The 21,602-nt window shown below is 34.1% G+C and overlaps 1 protein-coding gene across 1 annotated transcript; it reads right to left on the bottom strand.

The window, feature by feature from the left end:
* Nucleotides 1–13,008: 13,008 nt before the first annotated feature.
* Nucleotides 13,009–21,462, bottom strand: LOC149780986 (uncharacterized). Its single transcript, XM_089938095.1, has 3 exons — nt 21,331–21,462; nt 20,686–20,864; nt 13,009–16,680 (listed from the first exon to the last, which is right to left on the bottom strand). The coding sequence occupies exons 1-3, from the start codon at nt 21,365–21,367 to the stop codon at nt 15,379–15,381; spliced, it is 1,518 nt and encodes a 505-aa protein (XP_089794221.1). The 5' UTR covers nt 21,368–21,462; the 3' UTR covers nt 13,009–15,378.
* Nucleotides 21,463–21,602: the final 140 nt, after the last annotated feature.

The following is a 21,602-nucleotide window of genomic DNA, read 5'->3' as shown; positions in this document are numbered from 1 at the left end:
TTTTATTGATGTTTAAATACGTTGAAAAGATTCTCATACCGCTTAAGCTATTTTTCCTTTCATCAGTTTTGTTCAATTATTGGATTTAGACTTTTAAGTTAGGTACATACCTTAGTAGTACAGTTACACAAATCTACTTGCTTTATACAAACTAAATTTTGTGTTGTTTTTTCTGATATGAATCTGCAAATGGGCTGATTAGATTTAATATCTATTTACTTTTGTCAAGCAAGTTTTCTGGTCTAAACATTTTTTATTCATACATTTTATGTGATCTGCAGGTCTGTTAATTTTTCTTGTCCATTCAGTAACTTTGTATCAATTGGAGAGGATTTCATAAACTTGTTTAGGTATATATGTTGACTATATGGAGTGTCATATACCACAGCCACCTTATTCGCCTACCTGCCTAAAGGTTAGGGTATCAACAAGGGAATATTTAACTTTGTGATTAATATCCATGTTTGAATTAGTGATGATATTTGTTTGAAATTTTATACAATTATTTATTATGGCAAGGTATAAGTCATGTCAAAGTAAATGTATCCATGTCCAGAGCATAACCTTTGAACCACTTTAGATATTTCAAGGATATTTATTGCAAGTGTTTGTGATATAAGTGTGTCAATTGCCATAGCCAGTAATGTGTTCAACGTGCCATTTAACCAACTAAGCAGGAAATAAGGCACCATTGAGCTATTTAAGTATGGTCTGTCATCTGTTTTTGACTTCTATTGCTATAACATGTAAAATCTACAGCTTAACTGCTTCTCCAGGATGGCTGAGCCAATGTTTTGACCCAACATGCCAAAAATAATTCTCAGGACATCTCTGCCATAACTGTGTCTAAGTTGGCTTTCCATGCAACTGTGTAGTATCAATAGCAACCAGGTTTGGGAACCTATGTTCATCATCTTCGAGTGGCAGCAGTTGACTGTTTATACTCCTTACTATAAGATTTATTTCCTAATTATCTTTCATGGTAGTGGCTTCTGTAACAATCAGGTGAAAAGCCTTATTTAAAAAATTATTGAGATGTGTTGACCAGACCTTTTATGAATTTACCTCTAACTGCAGTTAGATAGCATCCAGCATAAATGCCATTTAATGCTGCCAATATAAAATCATTCAAATTCCAGACATTTTCACTAGTATGTTGAATTTCATAAAGTAGCTGGGACAAAAGACTTAATTGATAGGAAGTGAGTGAGGCATCAATTTGAGTGAACATTATAACTGCAGCCATCAGTATAATAAGAACAAAAATGAACAGTGATTTCAAGTTGAGGTGCAAGTGATAAACAATATAAAAGCAGTTTATCTTGTGCATCTAGTTACAGATGTTTTGAGATAAATAATCTTTTTCTACGTGCAGAATATTTATTTTTTGTACAGAAGTGAGTCATCTACCAAATTTAACTTGTTTGGCTCTATTACCAATTTTTCAGGTCTGGTGGCCACTCAAGCTCAGCATATTTTGACCCTAAAGGGATGAAAACAGAAACCACTGAGACGTAAGTCTTTATCTTAATTAGGAAATTTTCAGTGCTATCAAAAGAACAACAACACTTCTCAAATTCTTATCCTGTGATTATAGTTGTTTTTTTGTGTGGTGTTTTTCCAGGTACCAGTTGCTGAGAGCTCACAACATTAAAGTGTATGAGGATGAATTTTTAGCAAAGCAGTCTGTAATAAAAAGAGAGTACTTTCGTTTTCGTATGGATGAAGCTTTAAGGCTTTAAGTATCGGTACTCCAAAATCTTAGATTAATGGACTGGTAAAAATTAGATGGAGGGTCGAAGAAAGGAAAAATGTTCTGATGGCAGAAACTAACAAACTTCAACAAGAAGAAATTGGAGACAAATTTGAGAAATATAAGAATCAATACACAAAAGCACAAACAGAAATCTTGGAGCTTGATGAGAAAATAGAAGAAAAAGAAAATGAGTCATTTGAACAAATAAGGAAAGGCATTATACGCCAACAAAGCAAGAACATAGGTCCTGAATGTATAACCAGTTTAAGGAATAGGCGCAATGAACTGGTGTGTTCACTTGATAATATTGCCAAAAACGGGGAAGTAGCATTAAAAAATGGAGACAATGTGGACACCTAAGAAAAGAGGCAGAAAAACCACAAGTGGTGTTGTGTTTAAAACTGCTTCTGAATTAAAATGTGGAACAGAAAAACGGGAAGATACAAAGAAGCCAATTTGTGTTTATAAACAGTTTGAGGAAGAACGAGTTTGTTTTGGTGATCAAATTGATGTTGATTTAGATGAAACAGTTGATTTTGACAGACATAAACAGATTATTGTTGATGAACGGGTCAGTGATATTGTTGATGAACAGGTCAGTGATGTTGCAGACAAATACAATGTTCTAGACACACAGTATAATGGTTGTGTTTCAGAACTTTCTAGCACTGCGTTTTTCGAAGATGTAAGCATGTTACATACATCAAAACAAGTTGGAATTATTGAAGATGGAACCCTTATAGCCTACGGTACTCTGGTTTGCCTTGATGGCCTTGAATGCATTGTGAAGCTGGATGAAATCCTTGAGCTCAACTCGAAACCATTACCTTGGATAAAATCAGAGGAGCTTTTGAATGGCCAAGGAGTTGTTTCAGTGAAAACCAAATATGTTAAAACAGTAAAATCTTTTGTTACAAGATGGTCTGCGTCATCTCCTGGTACATTAAGGATTGTAGAAGCTGAAGTTATGAATGCATCACAGTTTAACTGTGGAGTAGGACTCTTGGAGGAAGGGAGTAGTGCTTGTATGGGTATTGCATTGATGATGACGCAGATGTACTTTACAAAATCATTTCCACATTTCAAAAATGTCTAAGATGTTCTTCGCATATTCATGGGAATAATCCAGAAAGCTTGTAACTTGTGGAAGAAACATGGCACAGGGTCCCTAACAGTAGTAGCAGCAATTAAAACGCTTACGTTGGACACAGTACTTGAGATTGCAGCTGAAATATGGTGGCCAACTGCCCCTGAAGCTGTTCCCAAATCTCCTTTTGAGCTTGTTACAGAGTTTTACTTAAATGTGAAAAGGTATAAGCGTCAGGCAATGGTATTTACCTTGAATCCACACCATACCTTTGTTGTGCTAATACATAGGAGGGCGATCAGCTCTTACTAGACTGTCATCTGCACTATTCCAGTGCAAACCTAACGTATCACGAAGCACTTTTGATGCCTGGCACAGGAGCTGCCATTGCTTTTTTGCCATCTGGTACTTCACAGTGGTTAGTTGAAGACTACCCTGCTATAATAAATTCCAGTATATCCCGTGGAGAAGTTACTCAAATAATTCCAAAAGACTGAACAATCTACATCAAACACTTTTGGAAAACTACAAATTAAACAGATATAATGGAAATGAACTCCAGTTATTCAAGAGGAAAACAAAAATTTGAAGTCAGCAAGATCTGAAAGAAGAGCAAAAGGTATAAACAACAGTATGTGGTACGATTTAAATACTTCAGGCAACCACAAAATAAGGGAAGAGGCTTTACATCATTTGAAAACTGAAACTAACAATAACAAAAATGTTGTTTCAAGTCATATTAAATCATATAAACTAATAAAAGTAGCAGATTTTGTAATATAAAAGTTGGTCGTTTCTGTCTAAGAAGCTTGGGATCTCTATGCTAAGTACTGCAGAAGTGAATACAGTTATTTAAATGTACACCTCCATCATATGTATATAAAAGTACTGATGCAAGAGATTTGTTTCTTTGTAATCTACCTTTGATCATTGTCTACATACGAGGTAATTTGGACCTCATGCACACTTAACAAATAAACTCTCTGGTGTAGAACAGGGATTCTTCATCAGTGTACTTGAAGGATAAATTAGTCAAAGAAGAAACCATGAAACATGTTCAACATTTCATTAAACCAGCTCTTAGGATTGCAACCTCACAAAACGATTGAAAGCTTTTAAAATTTGTATTAACTATTATTACTAGTGCTTCGTATCTTTCAAAGCACTGTGAACTGAAATTTGACAAGATGACTTTGCAGCACATTATCAAGACCTCAGCAAAAATGAAACTAATTGAAGAGACCACTCATTGTTCAGATACTGCATATCAGGCTAAAAAACGCAAACGTGAAATGTCAACTAAATTGTCTGGGTCGGGCCGACCATCCATTGTAGAAGAATATCCAGAGCTGACATTATATTTGTTATTGTTATTTGATAGCACATGTTTAGAACTTAAGTCACACCCATGATTAATTTGTGAGACATTGTTTATTGGAGAAAAGTCCTGGCTTAATATGCCACGAGCCATCAGTATTTTAATCAGGTTTGCAGCATTCCCACAGCTTTATCAACAGCATACACCTACACTGACAGCTTTATCAACAGCATACACCTACACTGACAGCCTTATCAACAGCATACACCTACATTGACAGCCTTATCAACAGCATACACCTACACTGACAGCCTTATCAACAGCATGCACCTACACTGAAAACTTCAGATCTAAATCTTTACAGGCCAAACGACACCATGAAGGGAAGAGTATTAATCTAGGGATTTCTCTACAGAAGGCTACTAGAGATATTACTGCTCATCCATCAATAAGTATTTATAATGCCATGGCAGATTTGCAATATTCATTATGCCATGGCAGATTTGCAATATTGATTATGCCATGGCAGATTTGCAATATTCATTATGCCATGGCAGATTTGCAATATTAACTCAAATGCAACAATATTGCATCTTAGCAAGAGATGACAAAGCACTGGTGCACACAGATGCTGAAGTCATTCAACGCCCGTCTATATCTTGGATCAGAGTAGAGTACAGCAATCATGATTGGGAGAAAGATTTAAATGGAGTACGTTCTATTACTTACCAGTATGTTAAAGTTGCAACAGTTAAATCAGAACTTCATCCACAGTCAAGAATTAAACATGTTTAAGTGGAAGTGAGGCCTCTGTTGTCAAAATTCTTTTCTTTGAACACACAACTGCATTCAGACATATGAAATATGAATGATATGTTACACCTAATGTCAATGGACAAGTATAAACACTATTTCGTAGATGAACACAATAAGTTAGTGTCTCAAATTATAGTCAATGTGGATGGAGGAGGTGATGATAGACCAAGAAATAAATTAACCCAATTATGCTCAGTTTAGCTAAAAATCTATTTAAGCTAATTTTCACCTATTCTTCGTGAAATGAAATGTAACATAATACTTGTCAGTTTCAGTATACATTAACACAATCATGTCAGAATGTACTTGTGTGCAGTGTTATGTGAACTGTGTAAATTTTTACCTTGAGAATGACCATGCAGAGGTAATTTCCTAGTTTATGTTCAAATCGATGTAAAAAAAAAATGATGCCATATATTGTTAATCAACATTGGTTTTCATATTATGTGATATATTCCCTCGGAAGTTTACATTCTGGATAAAAAAAAATAGTATGCCTAAAGTCACTCCTACATGTACACAGCCCTTGGGAATTATATCCCATAATTTGAAAGTAATATTGACTAAAAAGTCTGTATATTTTGAAAACTGTGTCCAGAAAATACTGAGTTTTGAAATTGTATCTGTAAAACCACGGGCTTCACTATTGGTGCTGGAAACGCCTGCAGCTCCACCCACCTGATATTTTGTATGTATCTATATATATTTAAACATATTTAAAGAAAAAGGAAAATTAAGATACTAATATGATATATATATATGTAAAGTTGTTTTCTTCTCAGGCATTATTGTTATACTTGTCTTAATTGTTCAACTATTAGGCCTCGTGAAAAATAACCGTATTTCAAAATATTACTCTTTGTCATGGGAAAACTGTTTTGTGGCATTGTTTTTGGTTTATATATAAAAATTTGTTGTCTTTCCTATGCATTTCTTTAGTATATTGTCTTAATTTGACAAGTATTACACCTGTAAAATTTCTGCAATTTTCAACCACACAGAACTCATTGGATCCGCAGATGCATGTAGTTTAGAAACCAAAAACAATGCCACAAGTGAATTATATATTGATTAATTTGTATTATTGGTAACTTGAATATAAGTATCAAACTTAAAAGACAGAATTAAAATGTAATGGATCTAATTAATATTTATAATTAAACATAATATTATAAATATAAAACATTTTGTGAATAGTAATAATAAAATGAGTTGTTCATTTCTGATCAACCGGGTATTTGTGGTTTTCAAGTTCAAGGACGAAACATTGTCTTGACAGTTTATTTGGATTAGGAACCCAGTATTTACATGGTTCAAGATCAATATGTTTAAAAGCACCAAAATAACAGTACCCATAAATTATACATGAAATTTGATAGCAGGGCCATGCATGTAAGTTTTAAAAAATATTTTCAAGGTAATATGTATTTTATATGAATGGATTAAAAGAATACTGAAACCACAAGATGCCTAAATTACTTTTATTTTCATTTAATATGGAAAATGTTCCCCAACAGACTCTGAACATGCAGCTTTAATTGTCGTATATAAAGATGACACATGTCTCATATTACACCTTTTACACGGTATCATTGAATACTCTGCCAACCCATTTAAGCTTTTATATGTTTATACGTTCAAACAAACATTACAAAATAAAAACATTGCCATACATTATATATATATATATATATATATATATATATATATACACCAATACCACAGTACCAAACTGACTGCCTAGGAATTAAATACCTTACCACTCCATTACTACACCAGAATAACTACAAAATGCATGGATCATGTGACTAATTCATATATGATGCATCCTGTGACTTGTAAAAGGTTACATTGTCTTTGAGGATTGCCCCTTTCCTCCAATGACAGAATAGCATGCTATGAATTTGTATAAGGCCAGTGGTTTTATGGAAAATGATGTACTTGTAACATGTTTTATATTAGGTTACATTAATGGAAAACGTAATGATTCAACTGCGGTAAAACTTGACTTGAGATAACACTGTTGTTGAAGCCTTTTACTTCAGACCTGATTCTCAGTGTACCAACACAATTGTTATTTAGTGTTTTGACCTATACTGACATACCACCTGTTTTTGTAGACCACTTTGTGTTCGTAGAAGAGATGCTCTTACCAGTCAAGTTGTACTGTTACAACTTGTTGATAATGAATCTTTAAAATATCTGGGTGTCCAAGTTTTTTGGTCTGCATACATGTCTTTCAAAAGAAACCAGCTAATTTACTCGTGAATGGTGAAATTATTTTCTTTCATGTTTTAGGTAGTAATATTTTAAATAGTGTCAGCGAGGTCTGTCTGTCCCTTGAAGATCTCCTTGTCTTTGCAACTGGAGCAGATCAGGTGCCTCTGCTGAGTTTCCATGGAAAACCACAGTTGTCCTTTTACCACGCTGAGGATATACAAAAGCAGACTACTGTAGGTTTCCCAATAGCAGTCATCAGCAAAATGAAACTGATGATTCCAGTATTGAATGACTATAGAGCATTCAAACAGAATATGGCAGCTGCCATTTCAATGATACATACATTCAAAATCAGTAAATAAAAAATAAACGAGAAATAATCCAGATTGCAAGACAACTACTGCGAATCACAATTAAATTCATGGATATCAAAGTTTGTGGTTTCTATAAGAATGGATATTAATGTGTACCAATTTTTTGGATTTTGAATTATAAGACAAAATGCATAGCATATATGGCTGTAATGTATATATTTCTATGAAAGATTAATCCATCATTCACTTCCAAAACAGCTTGATACCTTTGTTCAAGTTGCATGCAGTTTCACTGACTGGCGATGGGGTTAATATCGCAGAGAACTCTGTTTTCTTTTGGGGGTAAAATATAAAACATCTCTCAAAACTTATGCTAGCTGTAGTGGCAAAGAAGTATTGAGATGACCTGGAAGCATCATATAGCGAAGTCATTACAATGAAGTTAAGCGCTGCATTTAGGGAGACATAACGTATGACAATTATCTAATATATGCAAGTAATTATACAAGTAGATTGAACTGCACTCACTAGCAAAGAATGTTCTGCAATTTATGCTAGTAAACATGTTCATAGCATATTTTTGGGTCAACAGATACTATGTTGGCTTCAGGATCCATATTGTATGTTGTCTGTTGGAATGTTTTCGATAAATAACTGATAATGTTATACAAGGATATATCAATATATACAATATATTCTTTGTGGAGTAAAGAAAGACACAGTGGGTAATTTTGCATTTATTCGTGTAGTATCAGATAGTCATTATATTGGTTTCAAGTTTGAGAAATATTGCATGCAAATTAAACAAAATTAATACATTTATATTGTTCCTTACCTTTAATGTTTAAATTTTTAGTGATGATAGTATATGATAATATTGGCATTTACACAAGGAAGTGATGCTTTAGCATGGAATATGGCTGGGAGGGTGGGAGGTGTGCTTTTTGAATATCAGTTTGGATCTTATTGGGACTTTAAATTTGTCTACTTGCATGTATCTGGAAACCTCAGATTGATTACCCATGAATCAAAAGTTATTAACATGAAGTAAATAGCAGTCTCTTATAAGCCTTAAAAATGGTAATGGCAAGCCATGTTGAGCACATCTGGAAATTAGGACTTTTGAATCTATGACATGTCCCAGTATGCATCATTTGCTGTCCATCCATTAAAATAGTCATCTGGATATAACATGGACAGACATTAAGTAATGAGGACTTTTGAATCTATGACATGTCCCAGTATGCATCATTTACTGTCCATCCATTACAATAGTCATCTGGATATAACATAGACAGACATTAATTAATGAGGACTTTTGAATCTATGACATGTCCCAGTATGCATCATTTGCTGTCCATCCATTAAAATAGTCATCTAGATATAACATGGACAGACATTAAGTTGATAAATAGTATGATTATTGCATATACCACTTTATTTATATTCAATACTTTTAGTAATATTTGATGTATATATTCCATATTTACATCTTCAATTGTTGTGTGATTTACATTCTGATTTGCATAGTATTAATTGCAAATATTTCTTTGTAAATGTGATATTTGTGATATAGGAATACTGCAGTTACATGTATTCTGATGCCTTGTGAGTGATTCTGTATGCATAATATTGTAACATTACATGCATGTAATCATTCTAAATAATAATCCACCACCTTCATATATGCTTGAGAACCTCATGAGAGTATGCTTTTGGATGTCTCTGAGCCAGGAAAGTCAAAGACTGAAACCCTCAGACAAGCTTTGTGTGGTAGGCATGCCGAATATAAATTTCCTGCATTCTTTCCTGTTAGTTGCAGGTTTTGAGGGAAAATAAAACATGGCATGGTGTATTTTATTTAAAAATCTCTAATAATCCTCAGGAACAAATTATCTTCTACCGATTGATGTACATTCAATAGATTTTTGGTTACTATATGCATAATCTATATGTAAATTTTGCTTATTGTACTGGTAAGTGAAGTTCGCTAAATAATTTGTGTTGATCATAAATCGGTCAGGATTTCAAAAGATGTTTAGTGACCAGATATTTTATTGTGGGGGAGTTGAGGGGTGGGGACTGCTTGGAGTTTTCTTGAGAACCAGGATATATTTATTTATGTTACCTCAAGATAACTTATTTTTTGAATGAATATAATGGAAATAATTAGTTTTTGTATCTTCAAATCAGAGAAGGAATATTTTCAAGCTATTTGAGGGCCCCAATTGTTTTAAAAAATATCGGTCACCTCCCACAACATCCTCTCTCAAAATTAAATGCTCCATCCCTTACAGTTTGGTATGAAGGAATTTAAAAATTTAGTCTAATGCGCTTATGATTTTATTTCAGCTCCTGAAATGCATACAACATATGATGATTTAGTTTTTATTGTTGAAAATATTATACTAAACAACTTCAATGCCCCAGAATAAGAGCATTTGAAACATGCAATGTAAGTTAATTCCACTCCTAAGAGCTTGTGAACAGAGTGTTAAAAAACAAATTTATTAATTGAAAATGAAGACAAATCGTAATTTTTAATACCAGCACATAAGTACAACAAGACTGACGTACACAATGCATCTGTCAGCCACTGCTAAATTGTTGTTGTTAGTTTAATGGCATTTCTCAGCACATGGCGGCCAATATAAGTGGTGGAGTTAGAACCTGGAAGAAACCGGTAAGAAACACTGATCAAAGCTACTGGCAAGCTCTCTCCCATAGAACATTTGGTGAGCCAGATACTCAAACCCATGCGGACAGAAGTGAGATGAATGTAAACACTTTAGACCGCTCAGCTACCATAGGCATCACCACTGCTGAGTAATTAAACAAACAAATTAATCTTAAGACTCAAAATTGAACTTTCAACACATTGAACTTAATTATACGTACTCATTGGACTGACTTTTGTCTTCAGCAGGATCTTAGTGTTGTACCCTGTTGCGTGTACCACGTTAGCATTTTTGTTTGTTTATGCATGGATGATGTGCAATGTACTGGCAATGCCATATATTTACTGTATAGTATCTCCCCTTCATAATATATATGGAGACCCCCTGAATTTTTTTATTTATTGAATCTGTGCGAAATATTTTTCATTATTCTTCCCTAGAAGATACAGAATCCTGGTCTGCCTATTTTTGAGTATGCATTAATTTGCTCGAGAATGTATTATTAGGGTGTTTTGAATGTATTCTGATTATATTCATGTCTAAAGCTGGCAGATTTATGATTATTTTATATATTGATTGTGACTGCCAGTGAAAGACGTGCTATCAGTGAATTTAGCTCATTCTATTCCTTATTAGTTTACAAACTATGTTGTTTATATGTGTATGAACCACCCGAGTGACCTAATAAGTGGTTATAGCGTCCGCCGGGGGGTAGGGTGGGGTCGAGGGTTTGAAACACATCCGATTCGTACCAAAGACTTATAAAACATGGTACCAACAGTTACCTCTCTAGGCGCTCAGCATTAAGAGGTTAATGTTTGGACTCGTCTACCTGGTGTCAGGATAATGTGACTGGGTGGGACATGATGCTATATATAGGCAGCATGATGCCCCAGTGCTCGACATCACTATAAACTGTCACACTGAAGACACTGTAGCGATATAACTGAAAAATTTTTAAAACAATATTAGAATTCCAAATCACACACATAATTATGCTTGTGTTTTGTACGTTCATGGCAATGGTGTTGAATTAAAAAATATGAAAATTGGTCTGCGTGTAAATTTGCGTATGTGTTGTAGTGAACATTTATTTTACTTTTTTGTTTCATACATTTTTATTAATTTCGCATTGTGTTGAGTTATCATTCAATCCATGCATCCATTTGGTTTCAGTCTTGTCACAGTAATCTCCTTATTGGCTTTATCATACATACCAAATACTTGAGTTCCATTTTTATCGAAATCGGCTGGACGAATATTACTTACACTTTTCATTTTGATGTAACAGGTCCTTAACAAGAAACTTTCCAAGAGGCGTTGAATGAGAGTCATCTACGTACGGGATTACTTAATATGAACCGTTGAAATACTTTATCAATATTGTACATGCCTTTCATATCTGGTATCCGTTAGCAACCTTTAATTTCACTGCTCCTGTCGACGAAATTAGACGAGTTCTTTCTTGTGTTGCAAAATATCCATGCAGGTAACATTTTCAAAGAAGACTCAACCTATCCGCATTGTTCGTGTGTTTTGTACCAGGTACCCATAAGATGCCCCTTATCGCGCTGACTCCGCGGGACGAACTCCGTGAGACGACTTTATCGCTTGAGACAAAATGTCAAGGAAGGGCCCATGCCAAACATTTTAAAGAGGGAAAGTAATGGCCGAACTATATAGGTTAGATATAATCTCGTTAAGGCTTGTGTTGTACAAGAACCATTTTATATAGCAGCGGATTTATCAAAATTAGCTCGACAAATTTTGTTTACACTTTTCCACCCGTTGGAACAGATCCCTAAGTAGGCACTGTTTAAGAGGCATTGGAATCAAACTCCTCTAAGTAGGGATTCATTTAGAACTAACTAGTGATACAACCAATCCGCATTGTGTGGTTTTCATATCCGGTATCCACAGGGTGCCCCTATTTCGCTAATTTCTCTCGACGAAATTCTTCAGGATTTCCTTCGTGGACTGACTCTATCCTTTAGAGATAGAATATCTTCTTACGGCGTGTATTGTACACGAAACTATTTATCTAGCGGATAATATCTCAAAATCAGCTCAACAATTTTGTTTTATATAATTTCCTACTGGTAGAAGAGATCCTAACTAGATACTGCCCAAGAGTCATTGAAATCAACATCCTCTAAATAGTAGTTAAATTTCTACGAAATATTGGTACAATCGATGCACAGTGTGTATATTTGTTATACCAGGTACCCATATTTGGGACCCTAATCTCACTAATTCCTTTTGACGAAAGTCGTTAGCACTTCCATCGTGGGTCCAAACTATCCTTTTGAGATAAAATGCCAAAGAACGGTTCATATCAAAATTCATTAAAGAGGGGACGTAATGGCCCAACTGTCCACGTAAGATATATAATCTTCTTACGTGTTGTACCCTCCCCCAACCCCTGTATTTAGCCCCCAGCTTCACCAAATTGGTTCAGCGAATCCTTTTTTAAAATTAAATTTTGGAAGAGAGGGAAAGAGAAAGGGAAAGGGGGAGAGAGAGAAGGGGGGAGCAGGAGAGGGGGGAGAGGAGATAGAAAGGGGGAGAGGGAGAGAAGATTTGTGTGTGCATTCAAATGAAAAGATGACGTGACTGAGATTACATTGAATGCTTCTTTCATTAGCAGATTTCCGTCATTGATTAGGTAACTGTGTATGTGTTGTCTTGTTAATTGGAAAGGCATCAATAAAAATTTGGAACATACAATCGCTGATTTTTTTTCACGTTGTTGTTCGTTTCTCTTTTACAAGTATCTCTCCCTCACCTCCTTCCAAAAATAATAAGCAAATGTTAGAAAATACAAAAAGAATCAGTTTTATTTTAAATCTTAACAGCAAGCACTATAAGAGGAACAATCAAAACCTACATTAGGTGGTCACATGATCAGTCTGTTTGACTTACAAATTGTTGACACAATATAATAATATAAAAAACCAAAAATAGTGGAAAATACAGAAATACCCATCACTGTATTGCTGTAACTGAAAGATACATGAAATAAATCTTCCTTTTAAAAGGAACTAATAATGCTCTTTCTGCACACCAGAATGGTGACACAGTATACTGTTGTTTGCATGTTCGATTACTCATATACAATACATTTCAAATGAAAGATGCACCAATCTTGAATAATTTGCATGATTTCCAAGGCAAGCACTTTGCCTTAAAGCAGCAACAAATGTTTCTTGTCCAACTGTTTAATCTTCAAAATTTTCTTTGTCTTCTATCCTAAAGCCATAATTGAACATAAATTTTAAAAAAGTAATTCAAAGACAAAAGATTACGTATACATTTACCGAATATTTGTTAGTAGCATAATTTATATTGTGCCTGTGAAAGCAGATATAAAACTTACATTTTCAAGGATAACCATAGACATCAATAGCAGCAATCGGAACTTCCGTCCACAGCCTCGTCTAAACTTGAACTGTGATTTCTCAGATAAATAAAAACACCTGCTTTCATTGCTATGTAAAACACATTCGAATTTCGTAACCTTTGGAAGCCTTCTGCAAATCAAACAAAATTAATAACTATTAAACGTAAGTGATTCAACAATTCGAACGCTAACAAATGTACACAAAATCATAAATGTCAAAACACTCGAAAGTAAATGCGTGTATGAACAAATTATACTTTGTACATTAGATACATTATAAAAAAATATTTTAATAAATGTGAACTCTTTAAATTTTTACGCAAGAGACCATTTGCGAATCACCTGCTAGATATAGTTTTACCTCACCTTACAAATATCAGGGAAACAATAATAAAACAATTCCTACATCAATGATCAAATGTTAGGATCAAAACTTCTAAATATAATTTTCATTTATTGGCTCCTATACAAATTAATGTCTGGTAAGTTTCTTCCAATTGTGTAAATATGAGTTGAATATGAACCCCTGGAATCATATATAACTGATTTTAGACGTTTCTAAGAAGAAATTGTACACTTCTTTGTCATGAAAGGGAAATAACTCAAACGTATGTGTCCACTCCCATAACATGCAAACCATGTATAATAGATTAATAAATTTACCAAACGTTTTAATGTGACACGTCAATCGAAACATGCTTAGTTAAAGAAGTGATCAATATTTTTAGGAATAGACAACTGATGTAATTCAAATGTAGGTGTGAGGTTTGGGTGTGCCAAAACAATATAGTATCTGTGTAACGCAAATGTTTGCTAGAAATGTTGTTTCACGATATAGTATCATTTAATATGTAACAAGGGTCGTGTTTTATTGAAGTCGATTTGCCGTTCCGCCTCCCCTTCTTCACTTGTTTCTGGAGCAGTTGATTAATGACGAGAAACAGCATGCGATTCTGATTTCAATGATGTTCTCTATGATTTAACTTCTACGAACACAGTGGCGTTATTTGGATTTTACCGACAATGAATCAAATCAATTATCCTTGACAGCAAGTACATACTTTTTTATTAATTGTTTATAATCTTATCGTAAACTGAGAGGTCTTTTTCTCAACAGCTGTTATAAATTTTCGAAACTGAAGCGAATCAAGCACCAACATTCTAGTTCATTTCATACCAACCAGTAAGACCTTTCAGCTTAATGTCTTATAGTATCCACACCGAAAATGAACAAAGAAGGAAATGTATGAATGTCAAAGATTTGCATTTTCTATGGCAGCAGGTTGCAAACTAAATTATGTACAATATAAACACCACCAAAGAACAACAACAACACAACAAATGTAAAACAATTGTGTCAGAGTCTAATTAAGGCAGTATATATTTAAAACTGTACACAAGTGTGCTGAAGTTCCGCGCTTTCTGTATTAATAACATTGCCTATGAGGTCAAATGGAGCATTAACCTCCTTTTAAATGTGATCAAATGCACATCTATACACAACAGAACTCATAAAATATGGAACTTTCCTCTAGATATACGGATTGGTTGAATAACAGGTGCAGAAACTTAGAACATTTCTAATTTACTTTGCTAGAAAAAAACAATTCTATATAAAAAGAAATGTGAGGGAAAGTTAACAGTTTTAACATTCAAATATTGTCATTATTGATCAAATTCCAACTGATATTTGCAGTGAGTTTGTGTGTTGATTCTGTTTGCAGTAGCTGTAGAAAGTTTGTCATAACTTCCAAGATTAACAAGGGTAACATCACAGAGAGAAAGTCAGTTAACCATTTTTAAACAAATTTTTGACGTCTTCGTCAGTCCATTCCGTAGTTTTATTTTGTATCTTCTGTACTAACTCTGCTTTCTTTTTAATTTCCTCAAGTACTTTTAGTCGACATTCCCAGCCAGGTTTCACCTCCCTCTTTTCGTTATATATCATGAGGGTAGCATAGTTTACCTCACTTAATAGATTTGGTTTCAAGGCACCTTGCTCTAATTTATAGATGCTTTCCCTGAGTGTCTTCATCAACGACAAAACCTGTTGCCCTTTAGCTTTTAAAGATAATTTAATCGTTTTTATCATGGATATTTTTTCTTTTTGTCCAGTAATAGCAGATTCATATTTCAATTTCAAATCTTCGTATGTTCGCTCGACCTTTGTGATGTAGGTTTCGTAATAGAAATCGTTGTTTCTGTGTTTCGACCAATTGCACTTTCCACTGCATACTGTGCAACATCCGTCTTTTCCCATGGCAGAACAGTTTGCCATGTCGTTATTACAGCTGTACCTGCATCCTAGAAGGCATGTAGAATTACATATAATGCAATTTGTTACATATTGTCCGGGTTGACATTTAACTACTCGCTGATGAATTTCTTCGCATACGTATGTAAAGTTCCTGTAGTTTTCTATATCTCTCTTATGATTTTCCAATATTTCTGTTTCTTTTCTGATTGCATCCATCGTGTGCAAGGCGTCTTGAATTTGCAGCTGAAGGCGTTCAATAGTATTTTCAATTTGTTTCCTTAGTGCTAGGACCTCTAAAGTTAGTCGGAGACTTCTTTGCTGCACGAGGTATAATTTGCCAAAAAAGGCATCAAAACTTGTAATACCTAATTTCCAGAACATTTGAGTAAAGTGATTTGAAGATTCAATGGTATCAAACAAGGCAGAGTTGTTAAAATTAAAAGTTTTATCGCTCTGAAACGGAACTTGCGCATCTTGTAAGGTTGCAATAACTTGTGGTTCCTTGCCATCTGCAAATGTGATAAGGATAAATATGTTGTCTTTTACATCTTTCCCAAAGATGGATAGTATGGAGTCAAATATATACCTCTGGGTGTGTGTCAAACTTGCAAGGTGTGCCTGTATAACAAAGCAAACTGCATCTATACTATCTATTCCTTGATCTCCAGGTGCCATAAAGAACGCACGGATTTGATCCACAATCTGCTTGTCGTATTGAATTTCTCGAGTGTCACCAAATCCTGGCGTATCGATGATATTCAGATTGTAATCCAGCCGACTTCCGGGCTGGTAATTAACCTCATAGCACGTGATCCAATTTGTTTGCGAGTTGGCCTGCAAGGAATTAAATATATGATGTTATGCCGCTTACTATTTGTGTATTTATACATCGCCCGTTTATCACAAAGGAAACGATAACATGAAAAACAAAATTGTCTTGTCATTTTGCGACTGTTAATCAGACCGTGCATTTTGCGGCCAACGAATTTCATTATTAGTATTTCGTCAGCACATCCCTAACTTTCCATGAATTTCTCCAATGATGGAACTTAATCCATGTGTTCCTCTATATATGGATAGGAACTAATTTTAAGATAACTACCTGGTCATTAAAATGCACACAAAACAACGGTACAGCGCTTCAGCGACAATGAAAACAATTACTCCAAAAAAAAAAAATATTTCACATTTTCTTAAAATATAATCACTTCATACACGACCTTTAAAACATATTTACCTTTTTGTTCTGAAACGAACGTTTATCGGTATAAATGGGAGAATTTTTCTATAAAGTGCTACGTGTACAAATGTATGCACTGATGTAAGAATTGAACGAACTGTTGGTTAGTATAGTTGTAATTTATTTACATTGTATATTCTTTAGATATATAAATACCTGAGCAATCTAACAAACTTAGAGTACACGATTTAAATTATCATTTAAATTTGAAATTTCAAGCAAAACTTAAAACTATAACCTCGTGTCATGGTTTGATGATCTAATATTCATTATTATTTGTTAAAATCTTTGACAAGTGTAATACGTTAAGTCCATATCAGTTGAGAAAAAAATCCATTCGTCAGTAAGTGGCCATGAATATGTCCCCATTCAGAAAATCACATTCATTCCTAATAACTATAATTGTACATATTCATCATTCACCTACCTAATACATTTACTTTGATGTTGTAAATAATAAAACAATTAAACATATTCATGGTATTAAATAAGCCCTACTGAGAAGGACATTACGTACCACATCAACTTTTATACGGGCACATCACCATAATCTTTCTTACCAAATGTTATACAGACGTATCATACAGATCAGTCGACGCGATCCTCAATGACAACCAGAGAAAAGAATGAGCAGAATAGAGCTCAGAAAATGGAAATAGAAAAGGATTCCATCTCTCATATTCCATTCTATAAAGTCATTTTGAATGCAATGTATAAACTAAGCAAAAACCAAGCAATCAGTAGAAGTCTCTGGGCTATACTAAGTTGTTAATTTCGTTATAAATCTGTGTCTTGCAAGTCCACAGCCTTTAGTACGACTTCCATTAGTGAAATAGAAAGTTAATACGATTTTACATATTTAAAATTCTATACGTAACTACATATCGTGTATTGGACGAACACACGTCATATATACATATTGTAATTATGATGCTCGTGATGATGATCAGGTTAAAGGCTAATGTAATGGCGAATGCTCGAGAACTTAATTAGAGACATTACATTTAGATACAGTTTAAACTCTTGGTTAGATTTCAATTGTCACTCCTTCGCATAAGACACAAGCAGCAGTTTATTTCATGTGAACTTTATATGAGCATACCATCTTGTGGCCCAGTAAGCCCTGAACAAATGGTAACTCCGCTTTTGTTCTTCTAAAACAGGCACCATATTTCTGAAAGTTATGCAAGATTGTGAATGTGTGATGAAAGAGATTGGAGTTGATCTACTTTGACAAAGGTCATTACAAACCCATTAAAAAAACTTGCACCGATGGAACCAAGATTAAGAACTTAGAATAGCAAACGAGTCTATTTTAGAGATCCGTTGTCCGAAAACACACTTGTTATCACAAAAGCCCCCTTCCCGAAAAATGTAAGTGCACTAAATGTAGGCATACACATGTAAATTGTTTCACCTTAATCTTGTAAATTTGGAATTAAAAACTACCGTTTTATTGACTCAGCTATTTTACATGAGATTCAGACCAGGCCCATATGCAGCCCTCCCGAAGATGTTTCTAAAACCTACTTTTCCATTATGTGACATTCGGGAGTTAAAACCTATATTATCATTACAATAATGTAATTTGAGAGTTTTGAAATTGCTTGTTTTTACAGTCTTTCAGTTACATTCCCACTTCAGTAAAACATACATGTCTTGCAAGGCCATCGATCACGTTTCTGACGTCACAGTGTTTGCATAATAGATGGCAATAATATTCACTTAGGCCGTCCACACATAAAAATCTTAAAAAGAGATATTCGATAAACGGGTCGGTTGAATATGTGTGTAATGTAGTCTTATAATGTGGAGTTATCTATTTATTTTGAAAGAGAAAGTGGGAACTATAAGCCAAGTTGCAATTTACAGACTGTACAAATAACACAAAAGCTGAAACTTGATTATTTGCCTTGTGCTGTCTGTTGTAACTTATATCCTTTTGGGGCCCCTCATGAAGGAGACGATGATGTGGCACATGGAAGTAGAAAAAGGTGGATGTTTTTAAGTTGATAAAAGTGAGTATTTTCGTCCTCATTAAGATGATAGAAAAGAAAACAGTTTCCGCAAGCAGTCCGTTTACACATTTCCAGACATGGCAACAGAGGGAACAAGGGAATTATTGTGGTACATGCGATATTTTGGACCCACGAAATGGCGAGTATTCAGGCGTAAGTTCATGCACTAGGAAAATTCATCTTATTTATGTATTATAATTAGGATTGACGTGCATATCTGACATTTAAGATGAATGTGTGCCCAACATATCTCAGTCACATGACTGATTCGCTGCTCTCAATACACTTCAAACGAAACGAATACAATAACATTCAGGTTTCTATCTACAATGTCAACAAATTCAGATGCACGGTTGGCTTCATTTTCAATCATTTCCTTTTTTGAATGACTGTACATCTGTCAAAAGCAGGTGAGTTACTCAGAACTCAAATAACAATCCACAGATTCTTGCATAACAGAGTTCACTGTGGTTGGTTTGACTTTTGCGTTTCGGTCAAGAGCCCTGCTCTCACAAACCGGAAGTTCGCGTGCTGCATACAGTGTATGCTTTCTATATGTCCACGCCAGCGTAGTCTCAGTGGTTATCAGTGATATATATTGTTTACCAGGCATATAGCAAACATAAACTCATCTAGCACACATTTTTTATTCTTTTAGCACTAGGCTGGAAATATTGACATACAAAAGATATACCAGCCTTTTCTTACACAAGTTTCAAGACAACATATTGATTTCAGAATGTTTCAAATAAAGAGGACATTCACATAGATCTCACGGGGTAACATTAAATGTATTGCTGGTAAATTTATGATGGCTTTCATTAATAAAATTATTTTAAATGTTTCAAATTTTGAAGAAAAATACATAGACTATGATTATATATTAATTCATTTATAAACTCTTTGACACGTTTAGCCAATGCTCTAAAACATGCAGTGCAGTCACAAAAGTAATTTCAAAGACTGTGTTTACATAATTGAGCAATTTCACTATTGTATAAAATCGATCGGATATGATCTTATATGTACACACCAACCCTAAAAGATAACCATACAAGAGCCATGGTTCGTCTTGCTTATGCCAAATTTTGGCTAATTAATTTTAAATCAATTAGATAATGCTCTTATTACTTGGATTTAATATAACCAGACCAATCATATACATACAGTTTAAACTACATTAACAAAATATGTCCTTGAATTGCCAAAGACATTTAAGTTATCTTCAGTTAATAAAACACTTTTTGCCAACGTCATTATATTGCTTGTATCTGGGTTATTTATTTTCTCAGAGATCTCAACTAATGAATTGTTACACCGAACAGTTTTCTCTAAAATATGTATAATACTATTATTTCTTAATTACCATATATTAAACGTACATTACGTAGGACATTTTGCATCATTATATCATATAAGTATTATTAATTCATGATAAATATTCTATCTGCTTTAAAAATAAAATTGATATTAATAAAAAATTAGCCTCTCCATTTTTACAACAATTTATTGTCCTGTAGTGTGAAAACGTATGCCTTAAAAAAATTCAAGGTAACTAATCGGACCTATTATTGTACCTACCTGTTTGTGTACATTAGCCTTATCGTCGTCAGTCAGGTCAATCATAGTAAATCTAAAGTCGTCTTCCCATGCTACATCCACTATATAGTTGATCATGCGTTCAATCAAAGTACCTTTACCTGCTCCTTTCGCCCCAAAAATCATAATGGTCTTTGTTGAACGATTCAGATCCCTTTTACCTGGAAAACGTTGAATTAAAATGCATATTTGTTGAAAGATTGCATTGAATTACAATGTTTTATAGCAGATTTACGATGGAAAAGTTTGTAAAGTTCCTATTTATATAGCTTGTGTGGGAATAATTAAATATTTTTTATAATTTATTTAGAAAAAGCAAGGAATTTGCATTACTATTTTAAAACTTTGAAAAGTCATATAATTTTAAATGCAAAATTTCTGAATTCGAATTCTCTTGATACTTCTAATACTTTATAGGGAGGCCTGGAATTGTGGAAGCTGTATACTATTCGCGTTTATCTGAGTAATAGAATCAGTCTTTCATTGAAGAGATGGCAAAGATATTAGTAAATACTGCTGATATCTGAACTCAGGCTGTTCTGCAGAACCTTGAGTAGACAAAAAATAAACGACATTAAAACTATATAAGAACCTGAGCAAATTTGTAATAAAGACAAGAATACCCACCAAAACTTCCTTTTCTTGTCATAGTTTTACTGTTCATTGCTGTTTCTGAAACTGTAAATGGTATTTTGTACTTCTGTGGTTTCCCTGAGTCTACCTTTACAGCAGTTTTCTTGAGCCGTGTGGCTAGCGATTCCTGTGTTGTAACAGTATCACTGACTTCACTAAAGGGTCCTTCATTACCGTCTGCAAAAATGGCTCTAACCTTGAATTCGTAGTTATTGTTGCTCCTCAAATCTTTTAAATCTAGAGACTCCGTGGTCTGTTTTGTGTTG

Source organism: Sinohyriopsis cumingii, chromosome 16, assembly GCF_028554795.1.
Source record: "Sinohyriopsis cumingii isolate HCF-2022 chromosome 16, ASM2855479v2, whole genome shotgun sequence".
Classification (NCBI taxonomy): Eukaryota; Metazoa; Mollusca; class Bivalvia; order Unionida; family Unionidae; genus Sinohyriopsis; species Sinohyriopsis cumingii.
The sequence above is the reverse complement of the archived record's forward strand: the minus strand, read 5'-3'. Positions and strand labels throughout refer to the sequence as shown.

Excerpts from the sequence above, each read along its gene's own strand:
- LOC149780986 (XM_089938095.1), bottom strand. The coding sequence starts at position 21,367 with ATGAACAGTAAAACTATGACAAGAAAAGGAAGTTTTG. Across the intron at positions 20,865-21,330 it reads GACAAGAAAAGGAAGTTTTG|GTAAAAGGGATCTGAATCGT; the intron begins GTGGGTATTCTT and ends AACGTTTTCCAG. Across the intron at positions 16,681-20,685 it reads AGGCTAATGTACACAAACAG|GCCAACTCGCAAACAAATTG; the intron begins GTAGGTACAATA and ends AATTCCTTGCAG.